At 51.3% G+C, this 26362-nt stretch overlaps 1 protein-coding gene across 1 annotated transcript in view; it reads right to left on the bottom strand.

Annotated features, from left to right (window-relative positions):
* Positions 1 to 22707, bottom strand: part of LOC133361929 (adhesion G protein-coupled receptor L3-like) — a gene marked incomplete at its 5' end in the record, with an annotated part of 40748 nt that extends 18041 nt beyond the window's left edge. Inside the window, 4 exons of the mRNA XM_061580903.1 lie at positions 9166 to 9733; positions 11634 to 11905; positions 20861 to 20970; positions 22512 to 22707. Of these exons, the coding sequence (XP_061436887.1) occupies positions 9166 to 9733; positions 11634 to 11905; positions 20861 to 20970; positions 22512 to 22707 (1146 nt within the window). The remainder of the gene's footprint in view (positions 1 to 9165; positions 9734 to 11633; positions 11906 to 20860; positions 20971 to 22511) is intronic.
* Between the last annotated feature and the right edge of the window lie 3655 nt (positions 22708 to 26362).

The following is a 26362-nucleotide window of genomic DNA, read 5'->3' as shown; positions in this document are numbered from 1 at the left end:
GGAAGCTCATCTGTGATATGCAATCACATGTCAAAGCATTTGAAGTAAAATTAGGCCTCCTCATCAAACAAGTGAAGGAGGAAAACTTCTGCCATCTCCCCACAACTCAAAATCTGTTAGCGGAAAAACCATTGGTTGCATTCCCAAACAAAACATGTGTGGATTCACTGGAAAAATTGCAAAAGGAGTTCCAATTTGGATTTAAAGAGCTTCATCTCCATGAACAGGACATACAGCTTTTCCGTAATCCATTTTCTATTGACATTGAAAATGTGGATACAATTTACCAAATGGAACTGGCTGAACTGCAGAATTGTGACTCTCTGAAACGCATTCATGTCACAGCCTTCATAATTTCAATGCATCTCTCCCCTCTGAGACATATCCTCTCAGGAACCATGCACTCAAAATGGCAACCATCTTTGGCAGCACTTATGTCTGTGAACAGACTTTTTCCAGAATTAAACATTTGAAATCTCCAACCAGATCTAGACTAACGGATGCACACTTGCATCACTTGTTACGACTAGCAGTGACAAATATGGAACCGGACATTGACCATCTCATTAGCCACAAGCAGGCCCATAGTTCCCATTGAAATACTGGCAAGTTTGTTGATTTAACTTTACTTGTTCTTTATTTTAAATATTGTATTTGTACCCGTTTTGTTTCTTCACTTCAAAATAAGACATATGCAGTGTGCATAGGAATTTGTTCATAGTTTTTTTTTTTTAACTATAGTCCGGCCCTCCAACGGTCTGAGGGACAGTGAACTGGCCCCCTGTTTAAAAAGTTTGAGGACCCCTGCTCTATACCATAGAGCCCAATGCATTTCCGACCAGGATCACATTGCCAGTGAACTCAAACACGTACGCCAAGCTCTTAAGGCTAATGATTACTCCGACTACACAATCCGCAAGGCCATCACTCCAACCATCAAGAACAATCCTGTTGAGGAGCCTTTCAAGACCATCACCTTACCCTACATTGCTGGGGTCACAAAAAAGATCTCCAAAATCCTGATTAAACACAAGATCCAGGTCCGATTCAACACAGTACATAAAATCCGTGATCTGGTCCTGTCTGTAAAAGATGCGGTTCCAGACATACAGTACCCTGGCATCTACAAACTAAGTTTCCTCTGTGGTAGCAGTTACATTGGAGAAACCAAACGACATGTCTCGGACCGCATCCATGAACATAAAGCAGACCTGAAACACGGTAGGACAAACACCTCAGCCGTGGCAGATCACTGTTACAATTCAGTGGGCTCACATGACATTGACTTCTCCAAGACAGAGGTTGTCTGCAAGCCAACTGGCTATCATGAGAGATTCGTTCATGAGGCTATCCACATATACAACACAGAGACAATTTCAACCGAGAAGATGGATTCTGGCTTAGCAATCATTGGAAGGACGTAACAAACCATTTCGGATCTTAACTGATTGTGTTCACATTTACGGTGACTTTCAGACCGCGTTCCACTCACTGGCATTGTATTCTCCGCAGGGAATGGATTCTTTGCTCCGCTGCAAGATTTCCCCCCCACTATTCACCCATTGACAAGACGGTCAATGGTACAGTGTATAATAACAAATAGTATAACATTTATATGCTTAATACAATGTACAAAGTAATATATAGTATCGTAATTTTAGTAAATATATAGCTTTGTGATACACTTTAAGGTGGTTAGAATAATACATAGTGTTACATTAAAACGACGTAAAATTGTAATGTATTACTTACTGTTAGTAACTCAGCTTATTGTAGAGTATAGTAAGTATAATGATGCTATGTAGTTTATACTTTAGTTGTTCATGTAGTTTATACTTTAGTTTTTTTTTTACGTTGTTGTTTAACTGCAGCTACATACTATTAACATTCCTTTCCTTTGTTAATGCTACCCCCCTTCCCCCTCCCTTTGATGCTGCTAATCCTGCATAATGCACGGGCATAATATTAACTTGAAACCCCTCCGTCCACTTCCTATGCATTTTTCATATGCTAAATTCCTCTTGATATGCAAATTATGTTGTTATGGCGCTCTTCTTCCCACCTCCCCCCCTCCAACCCAGCTTATATATACGCTCCTAGCTTGGTGGTGTTTCATTCTACACCTGAGGACGGCTGCTTGCGTTTTGGCCGAAACGTCGTGAGAATTATATTATTTTGTTATGTTTTGTTTTTATTATTTTATTACTTTCCTTCTACGTGACTTTACCGAAATAACCAAGAAGATTATTCCCTGCAGTCACGAAAGCTTTAAATCGAAATTTAACCGCCTCTACGGGGAGGATTTCCACATAACTTTGAGATCCTTCAACAAGCTCCGGGATAGGAAGGCTCAGCTAATCGAGTCTCTCACCTTTCTGAAGAGATGCCGCGACTCTAAGGTATTACGAAACGCATTTACACTAACATCTGCTGCTGTAACTTCTAATGCTAAACGAATTCTGCCTAGAACTAGCTTAGCTCTTATCTCAGCGAAAATCAGACTTACGCGCACCGATCTAGATCAGTTAGACAAGACACTCTACAAATCACACTTATCTTTGAGTGCAACAATGTCCGCATCGGATTGGGAACATGTAGAAAAAATGACTGCCTCGTCAGCTGCCGCTATGTCGACCAAATGTAAGGACAACTTGATTTCCAAATTCAACCGCCTCTCAAACAAGGAACCGGACCCACACATTAACAAGCTAGATGTTAACAAAGTCGTAATTAATCGCAGTAACAGTCTATTTCTGAAGGTCTGAAATCCGTTTTAGCTAAAGGACTAAACTTTGCAGTCACACCTAGACACATACCAGTTAATGATATAATTGCTAGAGTAGATGTAGCTTTCAAGGGCCTGAGTCCCATCGCTGCAGACGTAGCAAGATCTGAAATCTCTGCAACTCTCAAAAATGCTAAGATGCCAGCTAGCAACATCAGCAAAGATGAGCGTTTTGAATTAGCTCAATAAAAAAAGAGGGATGACATTGTCATCCTCTCAGCCGACAAAGGCAATGCCACTGTCATCATGGACAAAACAGAATACAACTATAAAATCCAAGAACTACTCAACAATGGCAGCTATACAAAAATAAAAAGAGACCCCACCAACAGCCTCGTCTCTAAAACCAAACAAATCATTTCTGATTCAACCGCATTAATTGATCAGACCAAACAGTTCTCGTTGAAACATTCTGCAGCCAGGCCACCAAGATTATACGGCTTGCCAAAGATACATAAAGAAGATACACCTCTTCGTCCCATTGTCTCTACTATCAACTCCCCCACCTATAAACTGGCTCGTTTTTTGTCTGAAATCCTACGGCCTCTCACTGGAAAAACCACCTCTGCGGTACTAAACTCTACTGACCTGGTATCGACAATCAAGGGGATTGCCCTGTCCCCAGACGACCTGCTTGTCAGTTTTGATGTGGTTTCCTTATTCACCAAAGTTCCTGTACCTGACACCATCGCGATCATTGAAGACTTGGTTCATCAAGGACTGAATGCTGGGGTACCCCCCCTGGTGAGACACTGCTTAACCAATACATACTTCACCTGGAATGGAACTTTCTACAAGCAAACTGAGGGCACCCCATGGGCTCCCCCCTATCTCCGGTTGTAGCCAACATCTTCATGGAGAAATTTGAGACTGACGCCATCCAGACTGCCACTCTACGCCCGACCTTATGGAAGAGGTACGTAGATGACACTTTTGTCATCTGGCCACATGGCCGGCCTGCTCTAAACCAATTTCTCGACCACATCAATTCCATACACCCAGCCATCAGATTCACCATGGAAGTCGAAAAAGATGGCAAGCTACCCTTTTTGGATGTCCTAATTAAAAGGAGACCTGATGGTTCAATGAGCCACTCTGTCTACAGGAAAGCCACCCATACGGATGCTTACCTAAAACCGGATTCACCACCATCCATCCCAGAAGAATTCCCTCATCAAGACTCTATACCATAGAGCCCAATGTATTTCCGACCAGGATCACATTGCCAGTGAACTCAAACACGTACGCCAAGCTCTAAGGCTAATGGTTACTCCGACTACACAATCCGCAAGGCATCACTCCAACCATCAAGAAGAATCCTGTTGAGGAGCCTTTCAAGACCATCACCTTACCCTACATTGCTGGGGTCACAAAAAAGATCTCCAAAATCCTGATTAAACACAAGATCCAGGTCCGATTCAACACAGTACATAAAATCCGTGATCTGGTCCCGTCTGTAAAAGATGTGGTTCCAGACATACAGTACCCTGGCGTCTACAAACTAAGTTTCCTCTGTGGTAGCAGTTACATTGGAGAAACCAAACGACATGTCTCGGACCGCATCCATGAACATAAAGCAGACCTGAAACACGGTAGGACAAACACCTCAGCCGTGGCAGATCACTGTTACAATTCAGTGGGCTCACATGACATTGACTTCTCCAAGACAGAGGTTCTGCAAGCCAACTGGCTATCATGAGAGATTCGTTCATGAGGCTATCCACATATACAAACACAGAGACAATTTCAACCGAGAAGATGGATTCTGGCTTAGCAATCATTGGAAGGACGTAAAACCATTTCGGATCTTAACTGATTGTGTTCACATTTACAGTGACTTTCAGACCGCGTTCCACTCACTGGCATTGTATTCTCCGCAGGGATTGGATTCTTTGCTCCGCTGCAAGTTTCCCCCCCACTATTCACCCATTGACACGACGGTCAATGGTACAGTGTATAATAACAAATAGTATAACATTTATATGCTTAATACAATGTACAAAGTAATATATAGTATCGTAATTTTATAGTAAAATATAGCATTGTGATACACTTTAAGGTGGGTAGAATAATACATAGTGTTACATTAAAACGACGTAAAATTGTAATATATTACTTACTGTTAGTAACTCAGCTTATTGTAGAGTATAGTAAGTATACTAATGATGCTATGTAGTTTATACTTTAGTTGTTCATGCAGTTTACACTTTAGTTTTTTTTACGTTGTTGTTTAACTGCAGCTACATACTATTAACATTCCTTTCCTTTGTTAATGCTACCCCCCTTCCCCCTCCCTTTGATGCTGCTAATCCTGCATAATGCACGGGCATAATATTAACTTGAAACCCCTCCATCCACCTCCTACGCATTTTTCATATGCTAAATTCCTCTTGATATGCAAATTATGTTGTTAAGGCGCTCTTCTTCCCACCTCCCCCCCCCAACCCAGCTTATATATACGCTCCTAGCTTGGTGGTGTTTCATTCTTCACCTGAGGACGGCTGCTTGCGTTGTGGCCGAAACGTCGTGAGAATTATATTATTTTGTTATGTTTTGTTTTTATTATTTTATTACTTCCCTTCTACGTGACTTTACCGAAAGAACCGAGAAGATTATCCCTGCAGTCACGAAAGCTTTAAATCGAAATTTAACCGCCTCTACGGGGAGGATTTCCACATAACTTTGAGATCCTTCAACAAGCTCCGGGATAGAAGGCTCAGCTAATCGAGTCTCTCACCTTTCTGAAGAGATGCCGCGACTCTAAGGTAATACCAAACGCATTTACACTAACATCTGCTGCTGTAACTTCTAATGCTAAACGAATTCTGTCTAGAACTAGCTTAGCTCTTATCTCAGAGAAAATCAGACTTACGCGCACCGATCTAGATCAGTTAGACAAGACACTCTACAAATCACACTTATCTTTGAGTGCAACAATGTCCGCATCGGATTGGGAACATGTAGAAAAAATGACTGCCTCGTCAGCTGCCGCTATGTCGACCAAATGTAAGGACAACTTGATTTCCAAATTCAACCGCCTCTCAAACAAGGAACCGGACCCACACATTAAAAAGCTAGATGTTAACAAAGTCATAATTAATCGCAGTAACAGTTCTATTTCTCAAGGTCTGAAATGCGTTTTAGCTAAAGGACTAAACTTTGCAGTCACACCTAGACACATACCAGTTAATGATATAATTGCTAGAGTAGATGTAGCTTCAAGGGCCTGAGTCCATCGCTGCAGACGTAGCAAGATCTGAAATCTCTGCAACTCTCAAAAATGCAAAGATGCCAGCTAGCAACATCAGCAAAGATGAGCGTTATGAATTAGCTCAATTAAAAAAGAGGGATGACATTGTCATCCTCTCAGCCGACAAAGGCAATGCCACTGTCATCATGGACAAAACAGAATACAACAAAAATCCAAGAACTACTCAACGATGGCAGCTATACAAAAATAAAAGAGACCCCACCAACAGCCTCGTCTCTAAAACCAAGCAAATCATTTCTGATTCAACCGCATTAATTGATCAGACCAAACAGTTCTCGTTGAAACCTTCTGCAGCCAGGCCACCAAGATTATACGGCTTGCCAAAATACATAAAGATACACCTCTTCGTCCCATTGTCTCTACTATCAACTCCCCCACCTATAAACTGGCTCGTTTTTTGTCTGAAATCCTACGGCCTTTCACTGGAAAAACCACCTCTGCGGTACTAAACTCTACTGACCTGGTATCGACAATCAAGGGGATTGCCCTGTCCCCAGACGACCTGCTTATCAGTTTTGATGTGGTTTCCTTATTCACCAAAGTTCCTGTACCTGACACCATCGCAATCATTGAAGACTTGGTCCATCAAGGACTGAATGCTGGGGTACCCCCCTGGTGAGACACTGCTTAACCAATACATACTTCACCTGGAATGGAACTTTCTACAAGCAAACTGAGGGCACCCCAATGGGCTCCCCCCTATCTCCGGTTGTAGCCAACATCTTCATGGAGAAATTTGAGACTGACGCCATCCAGACTGCCACTCTACGCCCGACCTTATGAAGATGTACGTAGATGACACTTTTGTCATCTGGCCACATGGCCGACCTGCTCTAAACCAATTTCTCGACCACATCAATTCCATACACCCAGCCATCAGATTTACCACGGAAGTCCAAAAGATGGCAAGCTACCCTTTTTGGATGTCCTAATTAAAAGGAGACCTGATGGTTCAATGAGCCACTCTGTCTACAGGAAAGCCACCCATATGGATGCTTACCTAAAACCGGATTCCCACCATCCATCCCAGAAGAATTCCCTCATCAAGACTCTATACCATAGAGCCCAATGCATTTCCGACCAGGATCACATTGCCAGTGAACTCAAACACGTACGCCAAGCTCTTAAGGCTAATGGTTACTCCGACTACACAATCCGCAAGGCCATCACTCCAACCATCAAGAAGAATCCTGTTGAGGAGCCTTTCAAGACCATCACCTTACCCTACATTGCTGGGGTCACAAAAAAGATCTCCAAAATCCTGATTAAACACAAGATCCAGGTCCGATTCAACACAGTACATAAAATCCATGATCTGGTCCCGTCTGTAAAAGATGTGGTTCCAGACATAAAGTACCCTGGCGTCTACAAACTAAGTTGCCTCTGTGGTAGCAGTTACATTGGAGAAACCAAACGACATGTCTCGGACCGCATCCATGAACATAAAGCAGACCTGAAACACGGTAGGACAAACCTCAGCCGTGGCAGATCACTGTTACAATTCAGTGGGCTCACATGACATTGACTTCTCCAAGACAGAGGTTGTCTGCAAGCCAACTGGCTATCATGAGAGATTCGTTCATGAGGCTATCCACATATACAAACACAGAGACAATTTCAACCGAGAAGATGGATTCTGGCTTAGCAATCATTGGAAGGACGTAATAAACCATTTAGGATCTTAACTGATTGTGTTCACATTTACGGTGACTTTCAGACTGCGTTCCACTCACTGGCATTGTATTCTCCGCAGGGAATGGATTCTTTGCTCCGCTGCAAGTTTTCCCCCCACTATTCACCCATTGACACGACGGTCAATGGTACAGTGTATAATAACAAAGTATAACATTTATATGCTTAATAGCTCAACGAAGTGGCTCATCGTCACGTGGAGATTTATAGCAGCCAAACACTCTGAACGCGTTGATGTTGATTCTAAATGTGGAGGGAAACACCAAAGAACACGAAGAAGAATCCACACACCAGAGAGAACACTCCAAATATACAGCAGGCATCAGGGTTGATTTCGAACCCATGCCCCAATTTAAGAGTTTTACTCTTACGAGGTCACCCTGAGTGAAGTTGCTGCACACAGAAAACAAGACGAGGCGGTGATGGGAGCGACTTGAGAGCCCTGCGTCGTTTAGACGATTAGTGCCACGAAGAAAAACTGCCCACGGCGATGGATAACAATCGTCTGTAGTTGGCCTCATGCGGCTGTGTGCCTTGTGAAGTGAAGCCACAGGCCACAGATGGGTCCTACCTCTGGTTCAAAAGGTATTCCTACCCTCTGGTCAGTTTTGAACGAGCAGCTGGATTTAATCACTCACTCTGAATGGAATTACACTGTCCTGTGCGATAGACTTGTCCCCGCCATAGGAAGGTGGAATTCCCACCGCTGGCTCAGGGTTGTAAGCGGGAGATGAGCGCACATGCCTCAACGCTCTTTCTGAGCAGGAAAATCACTTTTGAGTCGTTGTGACGAATGTGAATGCAATAGCGAGTGTCTGTTGACAACCAACTAAACTCCCTTCTCTATGCTTGCAAATTGTGCACCGCTCTAATGGAATATCTGTGCTGGTTTGAAACATGCAGGCTGGCCTGCTTACAATCATGTTGGGTTTAACCAGGCTGGATTGTGTGAGGAGCTCACAGATCCTTGAAAGATCCGGACACAGTCCCGTCGCTGAGCTCCTCCGGCAGGCAAGGCTCCATTGGCTGGGTCATGTAGCCCGCATGCCCAGCCACCTCGTACCCAAATCCATGCGACCACAGGGAAAGCGACACCGCAAACTGCAAATATACAGGCATTGTCGGGGTCAGGATCGAACCCACGACCTCCTGTACACCAGGTGAGGTAGTTAACATCTCACCACGGAGAGAGAGAGAGAGAACAAACCCCAAATATACAACAGCAGGCATCAGGGTCGGAATCGAACCAACGACCTGCTGTATACCAGGCGAGGTGGTCAACATCTCACCACGGAGAGAGAGAGAGACACGCAAACCCCAAATATACAGCAACAGTCGTCAGGGTCGGGATCGAACCCACGACCTCCCCCCACTCCTCCAACCCACCCCCACGCCGCCGCCTCACCCTTCCGCTCACCTGCAGTGGGATCCAGCGGGGCGAAGTGCAGCGTGTAGCGCAGCACGTGGTGGTTGTTCCACACGTAGAGGGCGCCGTCGTGCGGGTTGTACTGCACCGACGTGATGAACTGGAACGGGTTGGGGAACGGGATGGAGACGCGTGCATCCCGTCGCGAGTTGGTGTCGTACACGTAATCGATGCGGTCGCTCGTCCCCCCCCCCACCCCTCCTCCTCCTGCGGTGCCGTTCGCCGCTCCGTCGCCGTCATCCTCGTAAGTGGAGCGCAGGACGTAGAGGACGCCGCACGCCATGAAGGCGTCGGAGGCCGAGCGCTTGTCGTAGGCCGTCTCAAAAGAGGCCTCGACGCGCAGCGTGTACGGGTTGAAGCGGCTCACTACCACGCGCCCCTCGTTCTGCTCCGTGGCGTAGATGACCCACAGGCCGTTCTCGTCGGCCGCCAGGTCGATGTCGGACTTGCCGCCCCAGCGGTAGGGCGACGTGTCGTAGTAGTTGGCGTTGGGGACGACCGCCTCGCCGCTCTTGACACGCGTGCCCAGGTCGAACTTGACGATTCTGCGCGTTCGCTCCTGCGAGGGGGAGGTCAGGTGAGCGTGTGTGTGTGTGTCGGAGAGGTGGGTGAGTGTGTGAGGGAGAGGGAGGGAGAGGCGGTGGGGAGAGGAAAGGTGAGAGTGAGAGAGGAGAGTGGGAGTGTGTGCGTGTATGAGTGGGTGAAGGTGTGAGTGTGAAACATCCGGGCGTGGTGGTGTTGGCCACAGCACCCCCTCGTACGCTGCGCCGGCCATCATAGGTGCTGCTCAATGGCCCGCGATCACAAATCACTATTTAACTCGATCAAAAAGTAACCTGCAGCGCCACACCTATTACCATCGTTAGGGGAAAGAACGATGATCCAATCTCAGACCCCCAGGAACAGGTTTGCAGATTTGCTGAGCATTTCTGAGGTCATGGAGGAGGGGAAATCCCTCAGCCTGGAAAACATCATGGGACAAAGTGCGGATGACCTTGCTGAGGCTGCGGTGCCTCAAATATTGGAGGAGGAATTCACCCCCTGTGAGTGGCTGGCTGAGGTGCCATCCGTTGAGGAAGTACTGAAGGCGATCCAGAGTCTGAGACCAGGAAAGGCACAGATCATCTCCCAAGCGAAATGCTTAGGGAGGGTGGCGTTTGTGCACAGACTACCCTATATGACATCATAACAACAGTCGGGACCACTGGACGGATTCCGCAGGATTGGAAGGATGCCCTGGTGGTCCCCCTCTTTAAGAAGGGGGACCGCACAGACTGTAACAACTACAGGGGCATCTCACTCCTCAGTGTGCCGGGAAAGGTCTTGGCAAGGATTATTCAACATCGCCTTGCTAGGCACGCTGAGGACTTGCGGAGCCCCAATGTGGTTTCATGAAAGGGCGGTCCTACACAGATGCCATATTTTTGTCCGTCTACTACAGCAGAAGTGTAGGGAATTCCAACAAGACCTACATCTCTGCTTCATTGACCTGGTCAAGGCCTATGATGCCATCAGTAGGCCTGGGCTCTGGGTTGTTCTTCGTGCTTTCGGAGTGCCTGACCCTCTGCTCACGCTCATTAAGGACCTTCATGATGGTGAGCTGGCCCGGGTAAAACTACGTGGCCAGGAGTCAGAGCCATTCCCTGTACACCTTGGGGTGCGACAGGGATGTCCTCTGGCTCCAACATGATTTAACATCTATTTCGACCACGTAGTTCGTGAAGCCTTCACTAGCTGTACCGGAGGAATTTCCATCTGGTACAGATACAATGGGAGGCTGATCGATGCCCGGGTGCGGTCAAGGTATAGACCCCTATTGGTCAACCATGTTATGTATGCCGATGCTCTGGTGATTGCTGCTCACTCAGAGGTGGAGTTGGAGGCACTGCTGCTGAACCTGGAACTTGCCACTAAAAGGTGGGACCTTACCATCAGCCCCACCAAAACCAAGCACCTGCCTGGGTATTTTGTACCATCGGACAATCCACTCCCATAACTCACAATCGGTGATGCGGCAGTTGTGTAGAGAGTGGAGAGTTTCCCATACCTGGCCAGTGTGCTCATGACCGGCTCCAGCTTAACAGCAGAGGTCTCACTCCAAATCAGTCGAGCGTCATTATCTTTTCATCGGCTGCATTACGCTGTGTGGAAGCTACCTGGTCTCTCTCGCTCCGCATGAAGCTTCAGGTCTTCTCGGCCACGGTAATTTCCTCCCTTCTCTACGCTTGCGAAACGTGCACCCCCCTAATGGAACATCTTCGCCGGTTAAAAACATTTAGGCTCCCTATTGGTCAACCACGTTATGTATGCCGACGACCTGGCAATTGCAGCTCACCACACAAAATGAGAGCTCAACCAAGTGGCTTATCACGTGGCGACGTAACAGCAGCCAATCGCTCTAAATGCGCGTGGATTCTAAATCAAGTGGCCAACATCTCTCCGCCGCGCCGGGCACCGACCTTGTTAAAGAACACGGCTCCGTCGTACACCACGAAGCCCGTGCCGTCCACTCGGTGCGGCAGCTGGTAGTTGGTGAGCGGCAGCCTGGCCGCGATGTCCTGGAGGGAGGCGTATTCCACGAGCCTCTTGGTGCGGTAGGGCATCCACGGCATGAAGTACACCTTGCCGTCGGCACGCAGCGGGTCGCGGCACCACGAGCCGGCCTTCTGCTTCGCCTGCAGGAGGTGCAAGGCCTCGCCAACAAGGCGGATGCTGCCCGGGCAGGGGAAGACTGCCACGGGGAACGGGGGACAGACGAACGAACGGATGGACGGACAGTCGGGTCAAGCATCATTCGCGGCTGCTCCCTAGTCGATATACTATAAAAGGCCAACTGAGCTATGTAACTCTTTTGCAGAAGCAACCTCGCCGCACACAATGGCAGCTCAATGAAAGTGACTTATCACGTGGAAATGTACAGCGGTGTCCGAGTACTCGAAACACGCGACGTCGATTCTAAACGCGGAGGGAAAAACTGGAGGACCCGGAGAGCACTCCACACGACCGCGGGGGGAGAACATGCAAGCTTCCAAGTGTAATAAAAGACTCGGACGCTTCTCTCTGTCCTGTGTCCTTTATTTGGGTTCGATCTCTTTTCCCTCACGGCACTCCCCCTTACTCTTCGCTCTGCAGCCCCAGGCTGCTACCGCTCACGTAGCCCACTTCACAGCACTCCCCTATATACTCTTCGCTCGGCAGCCCCCAGGCTGCTGTCGCTCACGTAGCCCACTCCCTCCTTGCAGACCCGCTGCTGTCTCGTCGTGCAGACCCCCCCCCCGCTGCTCAACTCCACCCTTGCAGACCCGCTGCTCTCTCTGCAGCCTGCTCGCTGCTCCTCCAGCCCCGGGGTCGGTCACCGCTGGCCGACGGTGCTGATCCTCGAGGTCTGTGTGTGTGGCGATCTCGCCACACTCTCTCTTCCCCACTCCACCCTGCGTGGCCTTACACTTTCCCCAGTCTCCGATCACTCCCTACTGCTTCCGGTTTCTCCCCTTATAACCCTGAACCCTGTCCCCCACGTGACGTAACTCCTCCCCCCATGATGTCACTTCCGGAAGGTCGTTTACGCCCGCATTACACCACCCTCCCCCGTAGAGAAAATCCAGCCGACCTCGGCTGAACACAACTCCAACAATAATGCGAGCGAACACGACCGTATACAAAAAAACAAAAAGGACACAGAACACACAATATTATATCGAAGAACAAGAACACAACACAATATTTAACGAAATGTGAGGGATTTTGAGCGGGTGCGGGTCGCCGGACCGTCCCGGACGGTCGGCGGCCCTCCCGCCGAACGAGAACGTGGCAGGGTCTTAAGAGCGACAGGTTGAAGTACGTCTGTCGTTATTGGAAGCCTGGCAACGTCCCGGTCCCCCAATCTTGCCGGCGCAGCATCAGGGGCGTCCCGAAATCGCGTCCGCGGCGGGGTTGGAAGGGCTGCGGGCCTCAAAGGTTCCGCAGCCGTGTTAGGCGCACCCCGAGCTGAGTCGTCTTTCCCCTGCCACGTTACGGCCGGCTCGTCTGTAAAAGGCACAACAGGCGCTCTTGCAAGGTCAGCAGGCACAGGCAAAGGCGCGTCGGCAGCAACAGACCCCGGCAAGGCAATCTCAGGAGATGACGCATCAGGTCGAGGGGCCACGTATGGTTTCAACCGAGATGTGTGGACGAACCAACGCCGAGATCCAAACCGAACACGCGCCGACTGTGGGTTGGGAACCTCAATGAGGCGAACCGGGCCCTGCCATGGTTTGTGTAACTTAGGAGAGGTACCTGGCCGCACCTATGGACAATGAAGCCAGGCCAGGTCCCCCGGTTTCCAGGGGCATTCCCCTTTTGAACGGCGCGCACACCTCTCATTCCGAGCCTGGGCTTTGGCCGTAGCCACGCGGGCCCCTTCCCGCGCCACAGTGACTCGGCGAACGGTGTCCTGAATATAGTCAGGCAGAGGCTTGGCAGGTCCCCTCATTCCGGTTCCCAACTGTTCATTAATCGCGGTACGTTTTCACGACCGTACATAAGAAAAAACGGCGAATATCCTGTAGCCGCGTGCGGCGTCATTCGGTACGCAGAAAGCACCCCAGGGATATGCAAATCCCAATCCGATTGTTTTTCACTAACCGTATGGCACAACATGGTGGACAGAGTCCTATTTAGCCGTTCCACCATACCATCCGTTTGCGGGTGGTAGGGAGATGTCCGAATTTTCTTTGTTCCAAGAGCCGCACACACCTCCCCCAACAATTTAGACGAAAAATTCCGGCCTTGGTCCGTAAGGAGTCTCTCCGGCGCCCCCTTGTCCATAACATACCCAAAAAGAAAGGCGTCTGTGATAGACGCCGCTGACTGGTCAGGCAAGGGCCAGGCCATCGGCCAGCGGGAGAGGTACTCCACCCCTACCAGCAAATATTTATTTCCCCTAGCGGATGGCGGAAAGGGTCCCAAAATATCTAACGCCACCAACTCATTAACTCGAGACACTTGAATAGATTGTATAGGCGGCACATATGGATGTTTAGGTGGCTTACGGCGGGCACAATCGGGACACGCACGAACGTGTCCGACGACATCCGTCGTCATGCCGTGCCAATAGTAATCTCGCTGCAGCGTCAATAGGGTCTTCTGCACTCCCAGATGTAAAAGCGTGTCACAATGCAGAGTTCTAATCAATTCGTACCGCAATGATGCCGGTACAACAAGACGCCAGCGTTCCTGTATCCCTTCCCTCCACATCAGCAAGCCATCACGGAGAGCAGTTTCCGGCACACCCCCCTCTCCCTTCACTGGCCGCTTACGTAATGTCACCAAAGAATCATCCAACATTTGTTCGCGGATCCACACGGACCTCGGAAGATGTAAAATGCCATCAGCCGGTCCCCCATCAGCCGGCCCCGGCTCAAGCGGAGCTTCAGGCACCTCGACTGCCAACGCGACAGGCTGAGGGGGGTGCTGAATCGGGCCACACCTATGCGTCCCCGACGCACACGCGCAAGGGGATCGCTGCGGCAGCCTGGAAAGTGCGTCCGCATTAGCGTGACGCACTCCCTTCCGATGGTGAATTTGGAAGGAAAATTCCTGCAGCGTGTCCAACCACCGCGCCAGCTGGCCGGATGGTTGGTCCATTTTAAGCGCATACTGCAAGGCCGCGTGATCCGTGCGAACAATAAACGAACGACCGTACAAGTACGGTCGAAATTGGCGGAGAAAAAAAAATAGCCAAAAGTTCCCTGCGTGTGACGCAATAGCGGGTCTCAGCTGGAGACAAAACCCGGCTACCATACGCCACCACGCGTTCCACACCACCCTTGGACTGAGACAACACCGCCCCAATACCCGTGTCACTCGCGTCCGTATCCAGAATAAAGGGATGTTCAAAATCCGGATAGTCCAACGTCGGCGCCGTAGCCAATAGATCGCGTAGGCTTCGAAACGCCGCCTCCTCTGGCGGTCCCCAAGCAAATTTATGTCCTTTTCCCGTAAGGAGATGCAAGGGCCTCGCGATCGTAGAAAAGTTTGGAACAAACCTCCGATAGTATGAGGCGAACCCCAAAAACCGACGCACATCCCCCACCGTGGCAGGGGTTGGCCAGTCACGGACGCATGCAGTCTTGTCCGGATCCGTGGCCACCCCCCACACTGACGATGTGCCCCAGGTAACGCACGGAGTGTTGCAGTAGGTGACATTTCTTAGGCTTAAATTTCAAATTAGCAGAGCGCATCCTGGTGAACACAGCCTCCAACCGCGATAAATGCTCGTCAAATGTGCGGCTGAAGACGATAACATCGTCTAGATATATAAGACACGTCTCCCACTGCAACCCCGTTAATACCAACTCCATTAACCTCTGAAAAGTGGCAGGGGCCGCATTCAGCCCCATCGGAAGGCAGTTAAATTGGAATAACCCCTGCGGCGTACGGAAAGCTGTTTTTTCTCGCGAGGACTCATCAAGGGGAAGCTGCCAGAAGCCCGAAGAGAGATCTAGCGTCGAGAAAAACTTCGCCCCCGACAAGGCATCGAGAGAGTCGTCCATATGCGGCAGGAGATATGCATCTGCTACCGACACTTTATTTAATTTACTAAAATCAACACAAAATCTCAATTTGCCATCTTTCTTTTTGACCAAAACAACAGGCGCGCCCCATGGGCTGTTAGGCGGAGATATTATGTCCGCAGCCAACATGTCATCCACTGCCCCTCGAACATGCTCGCGTTCCGCCGGACTCATCCGGTGCAAGTTTAACCGAATAGGGGCAGCGTCCCCTGTGTCAATATGATGGTAAAGCAACGAGGTGCGTCCCAAGTCCAAATCGTCAGAGCTAAACACGTCAGAATAGCTGAATAATAATTTACGAATCGCACAACGTTGTTCCCCGGAAAGAACCGAATTTTCCGCACACAATTCAGCGATCCAGCGATCATCTGCAGCTCCGGCCCCCGAAACACCTCCAACAACTCCCCGGCTGGACAAATTATCATGAGCTGTAAACGCAGTAGTGGCATGTGCCACAACAGTACCCGCCGGCACACACACGCTTTCGGTACTCGCGTTAAGCACTTGCAAAAACGGCTGTTGGTCTGGCCGGACAATAGTTTGTGCCCCAACCAGTGCCGATCCACCCGTAATAGCGGCGGACGGCGACAACAAAACACCAATCGCTCCTTGACGACCAGGTACAGGCTTCCGATAACGCAAGGGAATGAGTATCTGTGAGCCAGGTGGAATATCAACAGACACCTCGGACAACGCCTGCACCTGGGCGACAGGATCAGGTCGCCCCCAGGCTGACGGCAAAAACGCAATTTTTCGGCCTTCCGGTAGCTCAATGCAGCTCTCATTAATTCTAATCAGAATGGGCATTCTGGCCAGAAAATCGGTCCCTAACAAACAAGGAACCGCAAGAGACCTCGAAATTAACACAATTCCCGAGGCAGACACTCCCCCGATAGCGATGTTAGCGTTCACCTGGCCCACAATGCCCATGCTACCCCCCTTCGCGGCGATGCAGGAAGCGTAAGCTGGACTCACGGCCTCTGGTGGGATGTTCAAGAGATGAAATATTACATCAGAAATAATGGTCGCGGACGCTCCAGAATCTACCAAAATCCGCACGTCCACCCCTTGTATCGACCCAGGTACGGTGGACGAACCGGTAGCGGCCGCGACAACCCGCCGAGCCAGCTTACGCCACTGCGTTACCGAGCGACAAGGCGCAGTCGATGGCCTCCCGTTATTAACAATACCCGGATCGCACGACAACGGTGATGAATGAGGTGTCAAGCCTTGCCGGGTGTCTGGTGCGCACCGACTTGCCTGTGCTGGCGAATCCTTTCCTGGAGCGGCCGCAGTCGAGGCCTCCTGCTGGGGCGGACCCGGAACGCGGGCCCAGCAGTCCCGAGCGTAATGGCCTTTACGGCCGCAGCGGAAACAGTCGATGTCGTTACGGCGCGCTGCAGACGCCCCGTCCCGACGCGGCCGTGTCGGCGGCGCAGCCCGTGGCCCCGGCCCCCCTCGGCCCGTCCACGGAGTCGCGGCAGCCGACAGCTCCTGCGGGCCCCTGTCGTCTGGCACAAAAACTGCCTTTTTGGGGTCCCAACCCAAGGCTCCACCTTCGACGATAGGCCCCCCCGTCCACGCCGTAACCTGCTTCCACCGGCGCAGGTTGAACTGGGCATCTAGACATCTGGCCGCAGCCCGGGAGGTGAGCTTCTCATGATCACACACCGGCATAGGAATGCCGAGATCCCGGGACAGCTCCAGCATCTTTCCCAGGATGAGAGGTTCCAGCAGGTCAGGCTCCGTCTCCGGGTATGCAGCCATAGCCAGTTCTAGCACCGCGCCCCTATACGCCACCGGAGACTCCTCGGGTGCGCGCTGTCGTTGCACAAACCGGCGATGAGCATCGTCCGGTGGTTCGTAAGCGTCAGCCATTTCGGTGAATACTCCTCGCAACGTTTTCTTCTTTGCGGCTTTTATGGAGCGGAAGAATCTAACAGACTCATCATCGAGAAGAGTCGGAAGAACTTCTAATGCCTCCGCGTCAGTCCACCTCGCCGTGCGTACCGCTGCCAAAAATCTGCAGGCGAACGCGCTCCAATCTCCCCCGATGGAGAATTCTTTTACAGTCGGCAAGTGACGCCGCTGACTCATCGGGTGGCAGATTCAACATGGCGTCCCAACGTGGTGTCGACAAGATGGCGGCCTTACGCCGAGAAGAGCCCAAAATGGCGGCTTCCCGCCTTTCCTCGTGCGCCACGCCCAAGATGGCGTCCTCACGCCGCGTGGCTGATGGCGGCGACAGCGAAGACAACCCGGGCTCCTGCGGACCACCAACATCTCCCCAGACGCCATTCCCGGCGTGACGAGCTCACACAACTGTGCAAGTACGTTCTTGAGAGTTTCAAGTTGCTCCGCCATCTGACTCCATCTTAAATCCACGTTCTTTAGTGAAGACGGGTCCGCCGACGCGACGACCTCTTGGACCCCCGGACCCGCACTCGTCCCAGCACGGATCTCCTCATCTGTCGGAGTCAGGTCCACCGTAGGAGGAAGGTCTTCGTCGTCGGAAGAAGAAGCCGATGCCGGAGACGGAATAATCTTTTTTCTCAGTTGTTTTGCCATGCCGTTACACTTCCAACACCAGTGTAATAAAACTCGGACGCTTCTCTCTGTCCTGTGTCCTTTATTTGGGTTCGATCTCTTTTCCCTCACGGCACTCCCCCTTACTCTTCGCTCTGCAGCCCCAGGCTGCTATCGCTTACGTAGCCCACTTCACAGCACTCCCCTATATACTCTTCGCTCTGCAGCCCCCAGGCTGCTGTCGCTCACGTAGCCCACTCCCTCCTTGCAGACCCGCTGCTGTCTCGTCGTGCAGACCCCCCCCCCCGCTGCTCAACTCCACCCTTGCAGACCCGCTGCTCTCTCTGCAGCCTCCTCGCTGCTCCTCCAGCCCCGGGGTCGGTCACCGCTGGCCGACGGTGCCGATCCTCGAGGTCTGTGTGTGTGGCGATCTCGCCACACTCTCTTCCCCACTCCGCCCTGCATGGCCTTACACTTTCCCCAGTCTCCGATCACTCCCTACTGCTTCCGGTTTCTCCCCTTATAACCCTGAACCCTGTCCCCCACGTGACGTAACTCCTCCCCCCATGACGTCACTTCCGGAAGGTCGTTTACGCCCGCATTACACAAGTATACAGGCCTCAGGGTTGGGATCGAACCCACGACCTCCTGTATAGCAGGCGAGGTAGTTAACATCTCCTAGCCACCGTGATGATGATGATGAGACACGCAGACTCCAAATATAGAGCAGGTGTCAAGGTTGGTGATCGAACCCACGACCTCCTGTGTACCAGGCGAGGTAGTTAACATCTCCTAGCCACCGTGATGATGATGAGAGACACACAATCTCCAAATATACAGCAGGCGTCAGGGTCGGGATCGAACCCACGACCTCCTGTATAGCAGGCGAGGTAGTTAACATCTCGCCACCGTTTGCATGCGTGTGTAATAAAGGTCGTTGAAGCGACTTCTGGAATCCGGTCTTTATTCACTTTTCATTACAGCACTTCCTTCACGCTGCTGACAGGCAGCGTGAGAGGGATAGAGAGAGAGAGACGCACTGCCACGTGGCAGCCTGGACCACGTGGCAGCCTGGACCACGTGGCAGGCTAGACCACGTGGCAGCCTGGACCCCCGTTTTCGCGTGGCCTCCTCCTCCGTTCGTTCCAGTTCTGACCACGTGTCGTTCGTCTCCACCCCTATTTAATACCCGGGTCACGTGGTACCTTTCCACCAATCCTGGTTAGCCTCCATGGAATCTTCCAGACTCCATCGTAGGCTCCCGGGACCACGCCCCTGACTCGTCCCCCCATTGGCTGTGGCCAAAGCCAGCAGAACCAATCCTCTACAAACAGCTGTCACCATCCCATCACGTCAGGGCCACGCCCCTAGGCTTCCCCCCATTGGCTATGGACCAGGACCGGTAGAGCCAATCATCGTGACGAGTTGTAATCCGTCAACGACCCGGATATAACCTCACGTGACACGTGTACTGATGGGTGTGTGTCAACATAGGTGCCGTCTGTGTCGCAGCAGAGCCTGACGAAGCCGAATGTCCACAGGGAACGATCGCGATTCTTAAACACACACGTGGCATGTGCATCGGGGGCTTATTGTGTGTGGCATAAATCGACAGATTCATCGTCGCACGTCGGTTAAACACTTGGCTGAAATGAAAGCGTCGTGAACACAGGCCATTCAGCTTTTGCACAGAAACAGCGGGCATGCAGAGGATTGTGGGGTTTCCCAGGATGCGCTGAGGCCTAGCCTAAACGAATTTCAACCGAAGGTGTTGTTACTGGGATTGCCGCAAAATATTTTTTCACTATACGACATCAAATTTCACAATAGGACGATTTTCCAATAACGTTGTAGTACTCGTATTTAGCGTGTTAGTTCTATTGTAATCAATGCAGTCTATAAGGCTCATGAACGCACAGCGCTGACAGTTACGCCAGAAATGCGGTCAACAATTACACGAAACAAGGCAATGACGATGTCACATAATCGCCATGCTGTCAATTAACGCCGAAAACTGTTAGAAAGCGTTGATTCGATTTCATAATAAATATTTATTTACAACCTGCATAACTTTTGGTGAGCGCACACAATTGAATTCTTTGGTTTTATCAGCTATGTCTCAAGCTAAGAGTGGTACATATGTTGTGTGTTTCGTAATCACACCGAATATCTTCCAGTCCGCAGGTGCAAACAATGTACGGGTCAGTGGTGGACTGCAAGCGATTAGCACGCTGAGCTTTGAACCCGGTAACCCGAGTTAAATTCGTGCTCACGCCCAACATCAGTGACGATTGTTTAAACCTGTCATGGGCCTCCCCTCGGTTGCCTGGTGCAGTGCGTAAACATCGCTAGCACTGGGGAGACAAAGACGGCCGGGCGTGGTGCTGGCCACTCACACCCCCTCATGTGCCGTACCAGCCTTCATCGGTGCTTGCCCCGACAGCCTGTCAAAGGGCGTTACGGGGGGGGCGATCTTTGCCCGCGTGTGCGTCCGTGCGTGTGTGTGCGTGCGTGTGTGCGTGTGTGCGTGCGTGTGTGTGCGTGCGTGTGCGTGCATGTGCGTGCGTGTGTGTGCGTGTGCGTGTGCGCGCTCCGCAAGTACTCACTGTAGGGGACGCACTTGTACCAAACCTCCAGGTACTTGTACGTCCCGGGACAGGGGTCCGGAAACAGCTCGTTGCCAGCGACGACGTGGCACCACGTCCTGTTGTTGCACCTGCGGGGGGCAGGGGGAGCGGAGCGGCGTAGAGAGAGGAGGGGGGGGTAACGAGCACGCGCGTTAACCCCCCCGCCCACACAAAACAAAAGACAAAGATCCCCCGTGTAGCCTGTAACAGACTGTTGGGGCAAGTGCTGTTAGCCAGCACCTATGAAGGCCAGCACGGCACACGAGGGGGTGGGTGGCCAACACCACGCCCTTTGTCTCCCTAGTGGCGATGTTTACACATTGCACCAAGGCTGAGTCGACCTAGGAGAGGCCCGGGACCATTTCAGATAATCGTCACTGGTGCTGGCCGTGAGCGGGAATTGAACCCGGTTCACCAGGTTCATAGCGCAGCGCGCTAACCGCTACACTGCCGCTCCCTCCACACAGACACACACACACAGACACACACACAGACACACACAGACACACACAGACACACACACACACAGAACACACACACAGACACACACACACAGACACACACACAGACACACACACACAGACACACACACACACACAGACACACACAGACACACAGAGACACACCACACAGACACACACACAGACACACACACACACACCACAGACACACACAGACACACAGACACACAGACACACAGACACACAACACACACACACAACCACACAGACACACACAGACACACAGACCACACAGACACACACAGACACACACACAGACACACACAGACACACAGACACACACAGACACACGACACACATAGACACACACACACAGACACACACACACACAGACACACACACAGACACACACAGACACACAGACACACAGACACACACAGACACACACACCGGTGCCGCGACTCTCGGCCACAGCTGGGCCAAGCATCCCCAGTGCAGGACCCTCCTGTGAGAGGGTGATGATGAGAATCAGGCCCTTTGTGGCTATCAAATGACTGGCATATTCATTATAATTATTATGATTCTTACTGGGGGGGGGGGGGCGGGCAGGGATAGACGGTGGCCGAGTGGGTTAGCGCACTGTGACACGTAGCCGGTGCCCCGAGTTTGTTCGTGTACATGCTGTGTTGGAGGTATGTACGTGTATGTATGCGAGTCTATGGGTCTCTGAGGCTGTGGGTGTCTGTGTGAGTCTATGGGTCTCTATCCGAGTCTGTGGGTCTCTATGGATGTATGGAGACTTTCTTTTGCACCGTTTGTAGCCAGAGAAAAATCCATGCGACCACAGGGAGAGGCTGTGCCTCCCCTTACTGTGCCAACTACACGACCACTCCCACACACACTCACACGCGTGCACACACACCACACAAACACACACACGCACACACACACACGCGTGCACACACACACACGCGTGCACACACACACGCTCGCGCGCGTGCGTGCACACACACACGCTCACACACACAAACACACACGCACACACACACGCGTGCACACACACACACGCGTGCACACACACACACGCTCGCGCGCGTGCGTGCACACACACACACGCGCACACTACACTCGCGCGTGCACACACACACGCTCACGACACTGGCGCCCACCTCCGAGCCACGATGTGGAAGCTCTCGACCTGCAAGCAGGCCGTGTTCTGCATCTTGGCCGCCTCGGACTCGCAGATCTGTCCGTCGGTGCGGCCGTAGAAGGCCGAGCTGACGGCGATGACGTAGCTGCCCGGGCAGCGCAGGTCGACGGGACGACCCTCGCACGACAGCTCCCGCCGCACCGGGGACTCGGAGCCTGCGACGGACAGGACGGACAGGCGGAGGTGGACAAGGTCAAGAGGTCGTTATGTGTGTGTATAGGTCCGTCTGTGTGTGTAGGTCTGTTTAGGTGTGTGTAGGTGTGTGTAGGTCTGTGTCAGAGGTCGCAAACGGGTTTTGATTCCTTACCCGTACCCGGCCACACCAGGGTCGCAATCGGGTACCCGATACCCGTACCCGTACCCGGCTGTACCCGTACCCGGCCGCACCAGGGTCGCAAACGGGTACCCGTTCCCTACCCGTACCCGGCCGGGTACGAGTAGGGTACGGGTACGGGTACCCGATTGCGACCTCTGGGATGAAGCCATGTTGCAGGCGCGGGTGGGTTGATTCTAGGAACTTGAATTGTGAGAAGAGACAAGACGTTGGGAAATGAGTGACAAACGGTGACTCACCAGTGACTCACGGCCTACCCGTACCCGGCCGCACCAGGGTCGCAAACGGCTACCCGTACCCGACCGGGTACGGGTAGCCGGGTATCGGGTAGGGTACGGGTATCGGGTACCCGGTTGCGACCTCTGGGACAAGGTCAAGAGGTCGTTATCGTCATCATCATCATTGTTATTATGATTGGCCGCTTACCCAAGCAAACGCCTCAGAGTCTCAAGGGTTATTGTCCAGGAGGGTCCTGCCAGGGTTTCACCGTAGTGGCCGATGTTGCTACCGCTGCTGCTGCTGTGTGGTGGAATCCAATTTTTCAGTTTGTGTTTCGTTTGTTGTCCTTCCCCCACAACTCCGATGAGCACGGTGGGCTACGTACGGTGCCAAAGACGTCCAAAGTACGCACGTGCTTTGGAAACAACAACAAGACACACTCCATGCAGAAAGGTGCCCAAGTCGGGATTTGAACCCAGGCGCTGCTTGCTGTGATGCACAAGTGTCACCGCCAATGTGGGATTTCCAGGATGTCCAATTGGAATGAGCACCCAAACACCCCCATTGCAATCCAACAGTAGCAACGATTTCAACTTGTAGCGCTCTGACGGCTATCGCTCGCCCTGCCAGAGAGAGAACGAGCTATACAGCTCAACGACGTGGCTTATCGTGTGGACATTTATAGCAGCCAAATACTCTAAAATGCACGTTGATTCTAAATGTCCAGCGAACACCCGGAGGACCTGGAGAAAAATCCACGTGACCACGGGAGAACAGGCAAACTCCAAATATACGGCAGGCATCAGGAGTCGGGATCGAACCCACGGCCTCCTGTATACCAGGCGAGGTTGTTAACATCTCACCACGGAGAGAGAGAGACACGCAAACCCCAAATATACAGCAGCAGGTGTCCGGGTCGGGATCGAACCCACGACCTCCTGTGTACCAGGCGAGGTGGTCAACATCTCACCGCCACGGCGCCCCTCTCTTATGCACATCACTTCTCAATTCACTACGTTGTTGTCTCGTCTCTATCAGTTTTTTTTTCTCATCTCACTCCGTCGCTATCTTTGCAGGAGGTTCATGGGTTCAATCCTGACCGTGATGCCTGCTGTAGACATGAAGTTTGCATGTCTCCCTCCCCGTGGTCGCGTTCGTTTTTCTCCGGGTCCTCCGGTTTATGTCTCGCGACGATGACGACGATGATGAAATGTGCACGTGCCAATAAGCCACTTTGTGGAGCTATAACCTGCGATCACCAGGTCGCTTCTGACAAAGAGCTATAATATATAATAAAAATCTCAGTGGGCGCCTTAACTGGTTCAATAAACTATGGGAAACTCATTTGCCAGTAAAAATATGATAATTGGTTTTTTACCCTTCTATCTGGCAACAAAACTGACACCTTTTTACAAGGAGTCATGTTTGCATAGACCACAATACCTGCAGTCATAATGCAAACAAAAACATAACTCTGATAATGTGCACTGTCCTTGAGGTTGATTGGTCCACACCCGAGACAGCTTTCCTTAGAGCCTAGTCTCACATGGGTTGGACCAGATGACGCCAAAAGTTTTTAAAACAAGACAGAGCCTCGTACCGGTTGCGCGAGGCCAACCGCTTGCGCCCAGCAGCAGCAGCAGCTGCTGCTTGAAGCAGTCTCCAGCTGGCCATCGTGAACCCACCGCGATGTCGGCAGCAGGAGACGGAGGAGTCGGGCAGAGTGACCTCTGAACCGCTGACCTCTGACCCCTCCGGCGAGGACTTTCTCCAAGGCGTTGCTGGAGACGGTGAAGTCGTTTTAGTCTCAGTACTTGGTCAGGTGAATGCTGTGGTGGAGACGGAGAGAGTGTGATCGTCATTAGTGTTACAGTGGACGTCACTGTTGCATCATCATCATCATCCATTACACCTGTCACGATGGTCCTGACTCCGATGAGCACTCCTTGGCTACGTACGGTGCAAAATAAGTTCAGCAAACATGAGCACATGCATACCTACTCCGGTCTACTACCAGCGACAAAATAATTCCTTGAAAAATCAAGTCAGCCACGGGGGAGAAAGTCCAGGCATAAGTGGGTTATCGCGCCTTCAGGCGATGTAGAGACGGGCAAGAAACCAACTTGCTGTGAGGTCACTTGTGAAAAAGAGCCACAGACACTCAGTGGGCCCTGAGCTTGGTAATATAAAAGTGTAGTTGAGTTATATTCTTGGTTCTTTCGGTAAAGTCACGTCCATAGAAATGTTTAATTAAAAAGATAACAAATTGAAAATGATAAAAGCAAAAAACCCACAATGATGACCACGTGGAAACGTCGAGCATCCAAATAGTCTCCAAACGCGCGACGTTGATTCTATAAATGTGGAAAATTTCACGCGACCACGGAGAGAGACACCGCAAAACTCCAAACAGACAGTAGAAGCGTCAGGGTTGGGATAGAACCCACGACCTCCTGCGTACCAGGCGAGGTAGTTAACATCTCCTAGCAAACCATGATGATGAGAGAGACACGCAGCCTCACGGCTGTCAATGTACTCAACAGGCTGCAGAGAGAGCACTGCTGTTGTGCACAGGAGCACTTCTCTGCTCCGAAGTCTAAAGTCGCCTGCCTTTCTCCGGGCCGCATTGGCCAGCGACGTGAAGCGGGGGTCAAGCAAATCTCCCCTGGATTTGAAGCTTTCGTGACTGCAAGGATTCATACTCTTGGTTCTTTCGGTAAAGTCACGTAGGTAAAAAATGAAATTTAAATAATTAGAATCCCTGACTCACTTGATGCAGCAAATCTGGCTGTGACGGTCCCACCTGATGACGGAGACTTGTGTTGCCTCCGAAACGTCGTGATTTTATTATTTTATTTTTATTATTTCATTTTTTACCTACATGGTGACTTTACCGAAAACTAAAAGTACAAATCTCCCCTCTCGAGGTCAGCCTCATCCAGCAGCGGGTCGGCGAAAGGCTTCGATGAAAACCCCTACGCGTCAATTAACTCGCGTCTATTCATAGTGGCGAGGTGGGGGGGGGGAAGATCCCCCGTGTAGCCTTGACAGACTGTAGGGGCAAGTGCTGTTAGCGAGTAGCAGCAGCAGCTATGAAGGCCGTCACTGTAGCTTACAAAGACAAAGATGCCCCGTGTAGCCTTGACATACTGTTGGGGCAAGTGCTGTTAGCGAGTAGCAGCAGCTATGAAGGCCGTCACTGTAGCTTACAAAGACAAAGATCCCCCGTGTAGCCTTGACAGACTGTAGGGGCAAGT

The sequence above is a fragment of the Lethenteron reissneri genome, unplaced genomic scaffold (assembly GCF_015708825.2).
Source record: "Lethenteron reissneri isolate LAM-NWPU_2019-01 unplaced genomic scaffold, ASM1570882v1 scaffold_1294, whole genome shotgun sequence".
NCBI classification, from domain to species: Eukaryota; Metazoa; Chordata; class Hyperoartia; order Petromyzontiformes; family Petromyzontidae; genus Lethenteron; species Lethenteron reissneri.
This window is presented reverse-complemented; position numbering and strand designations above follow the sequence as displayed.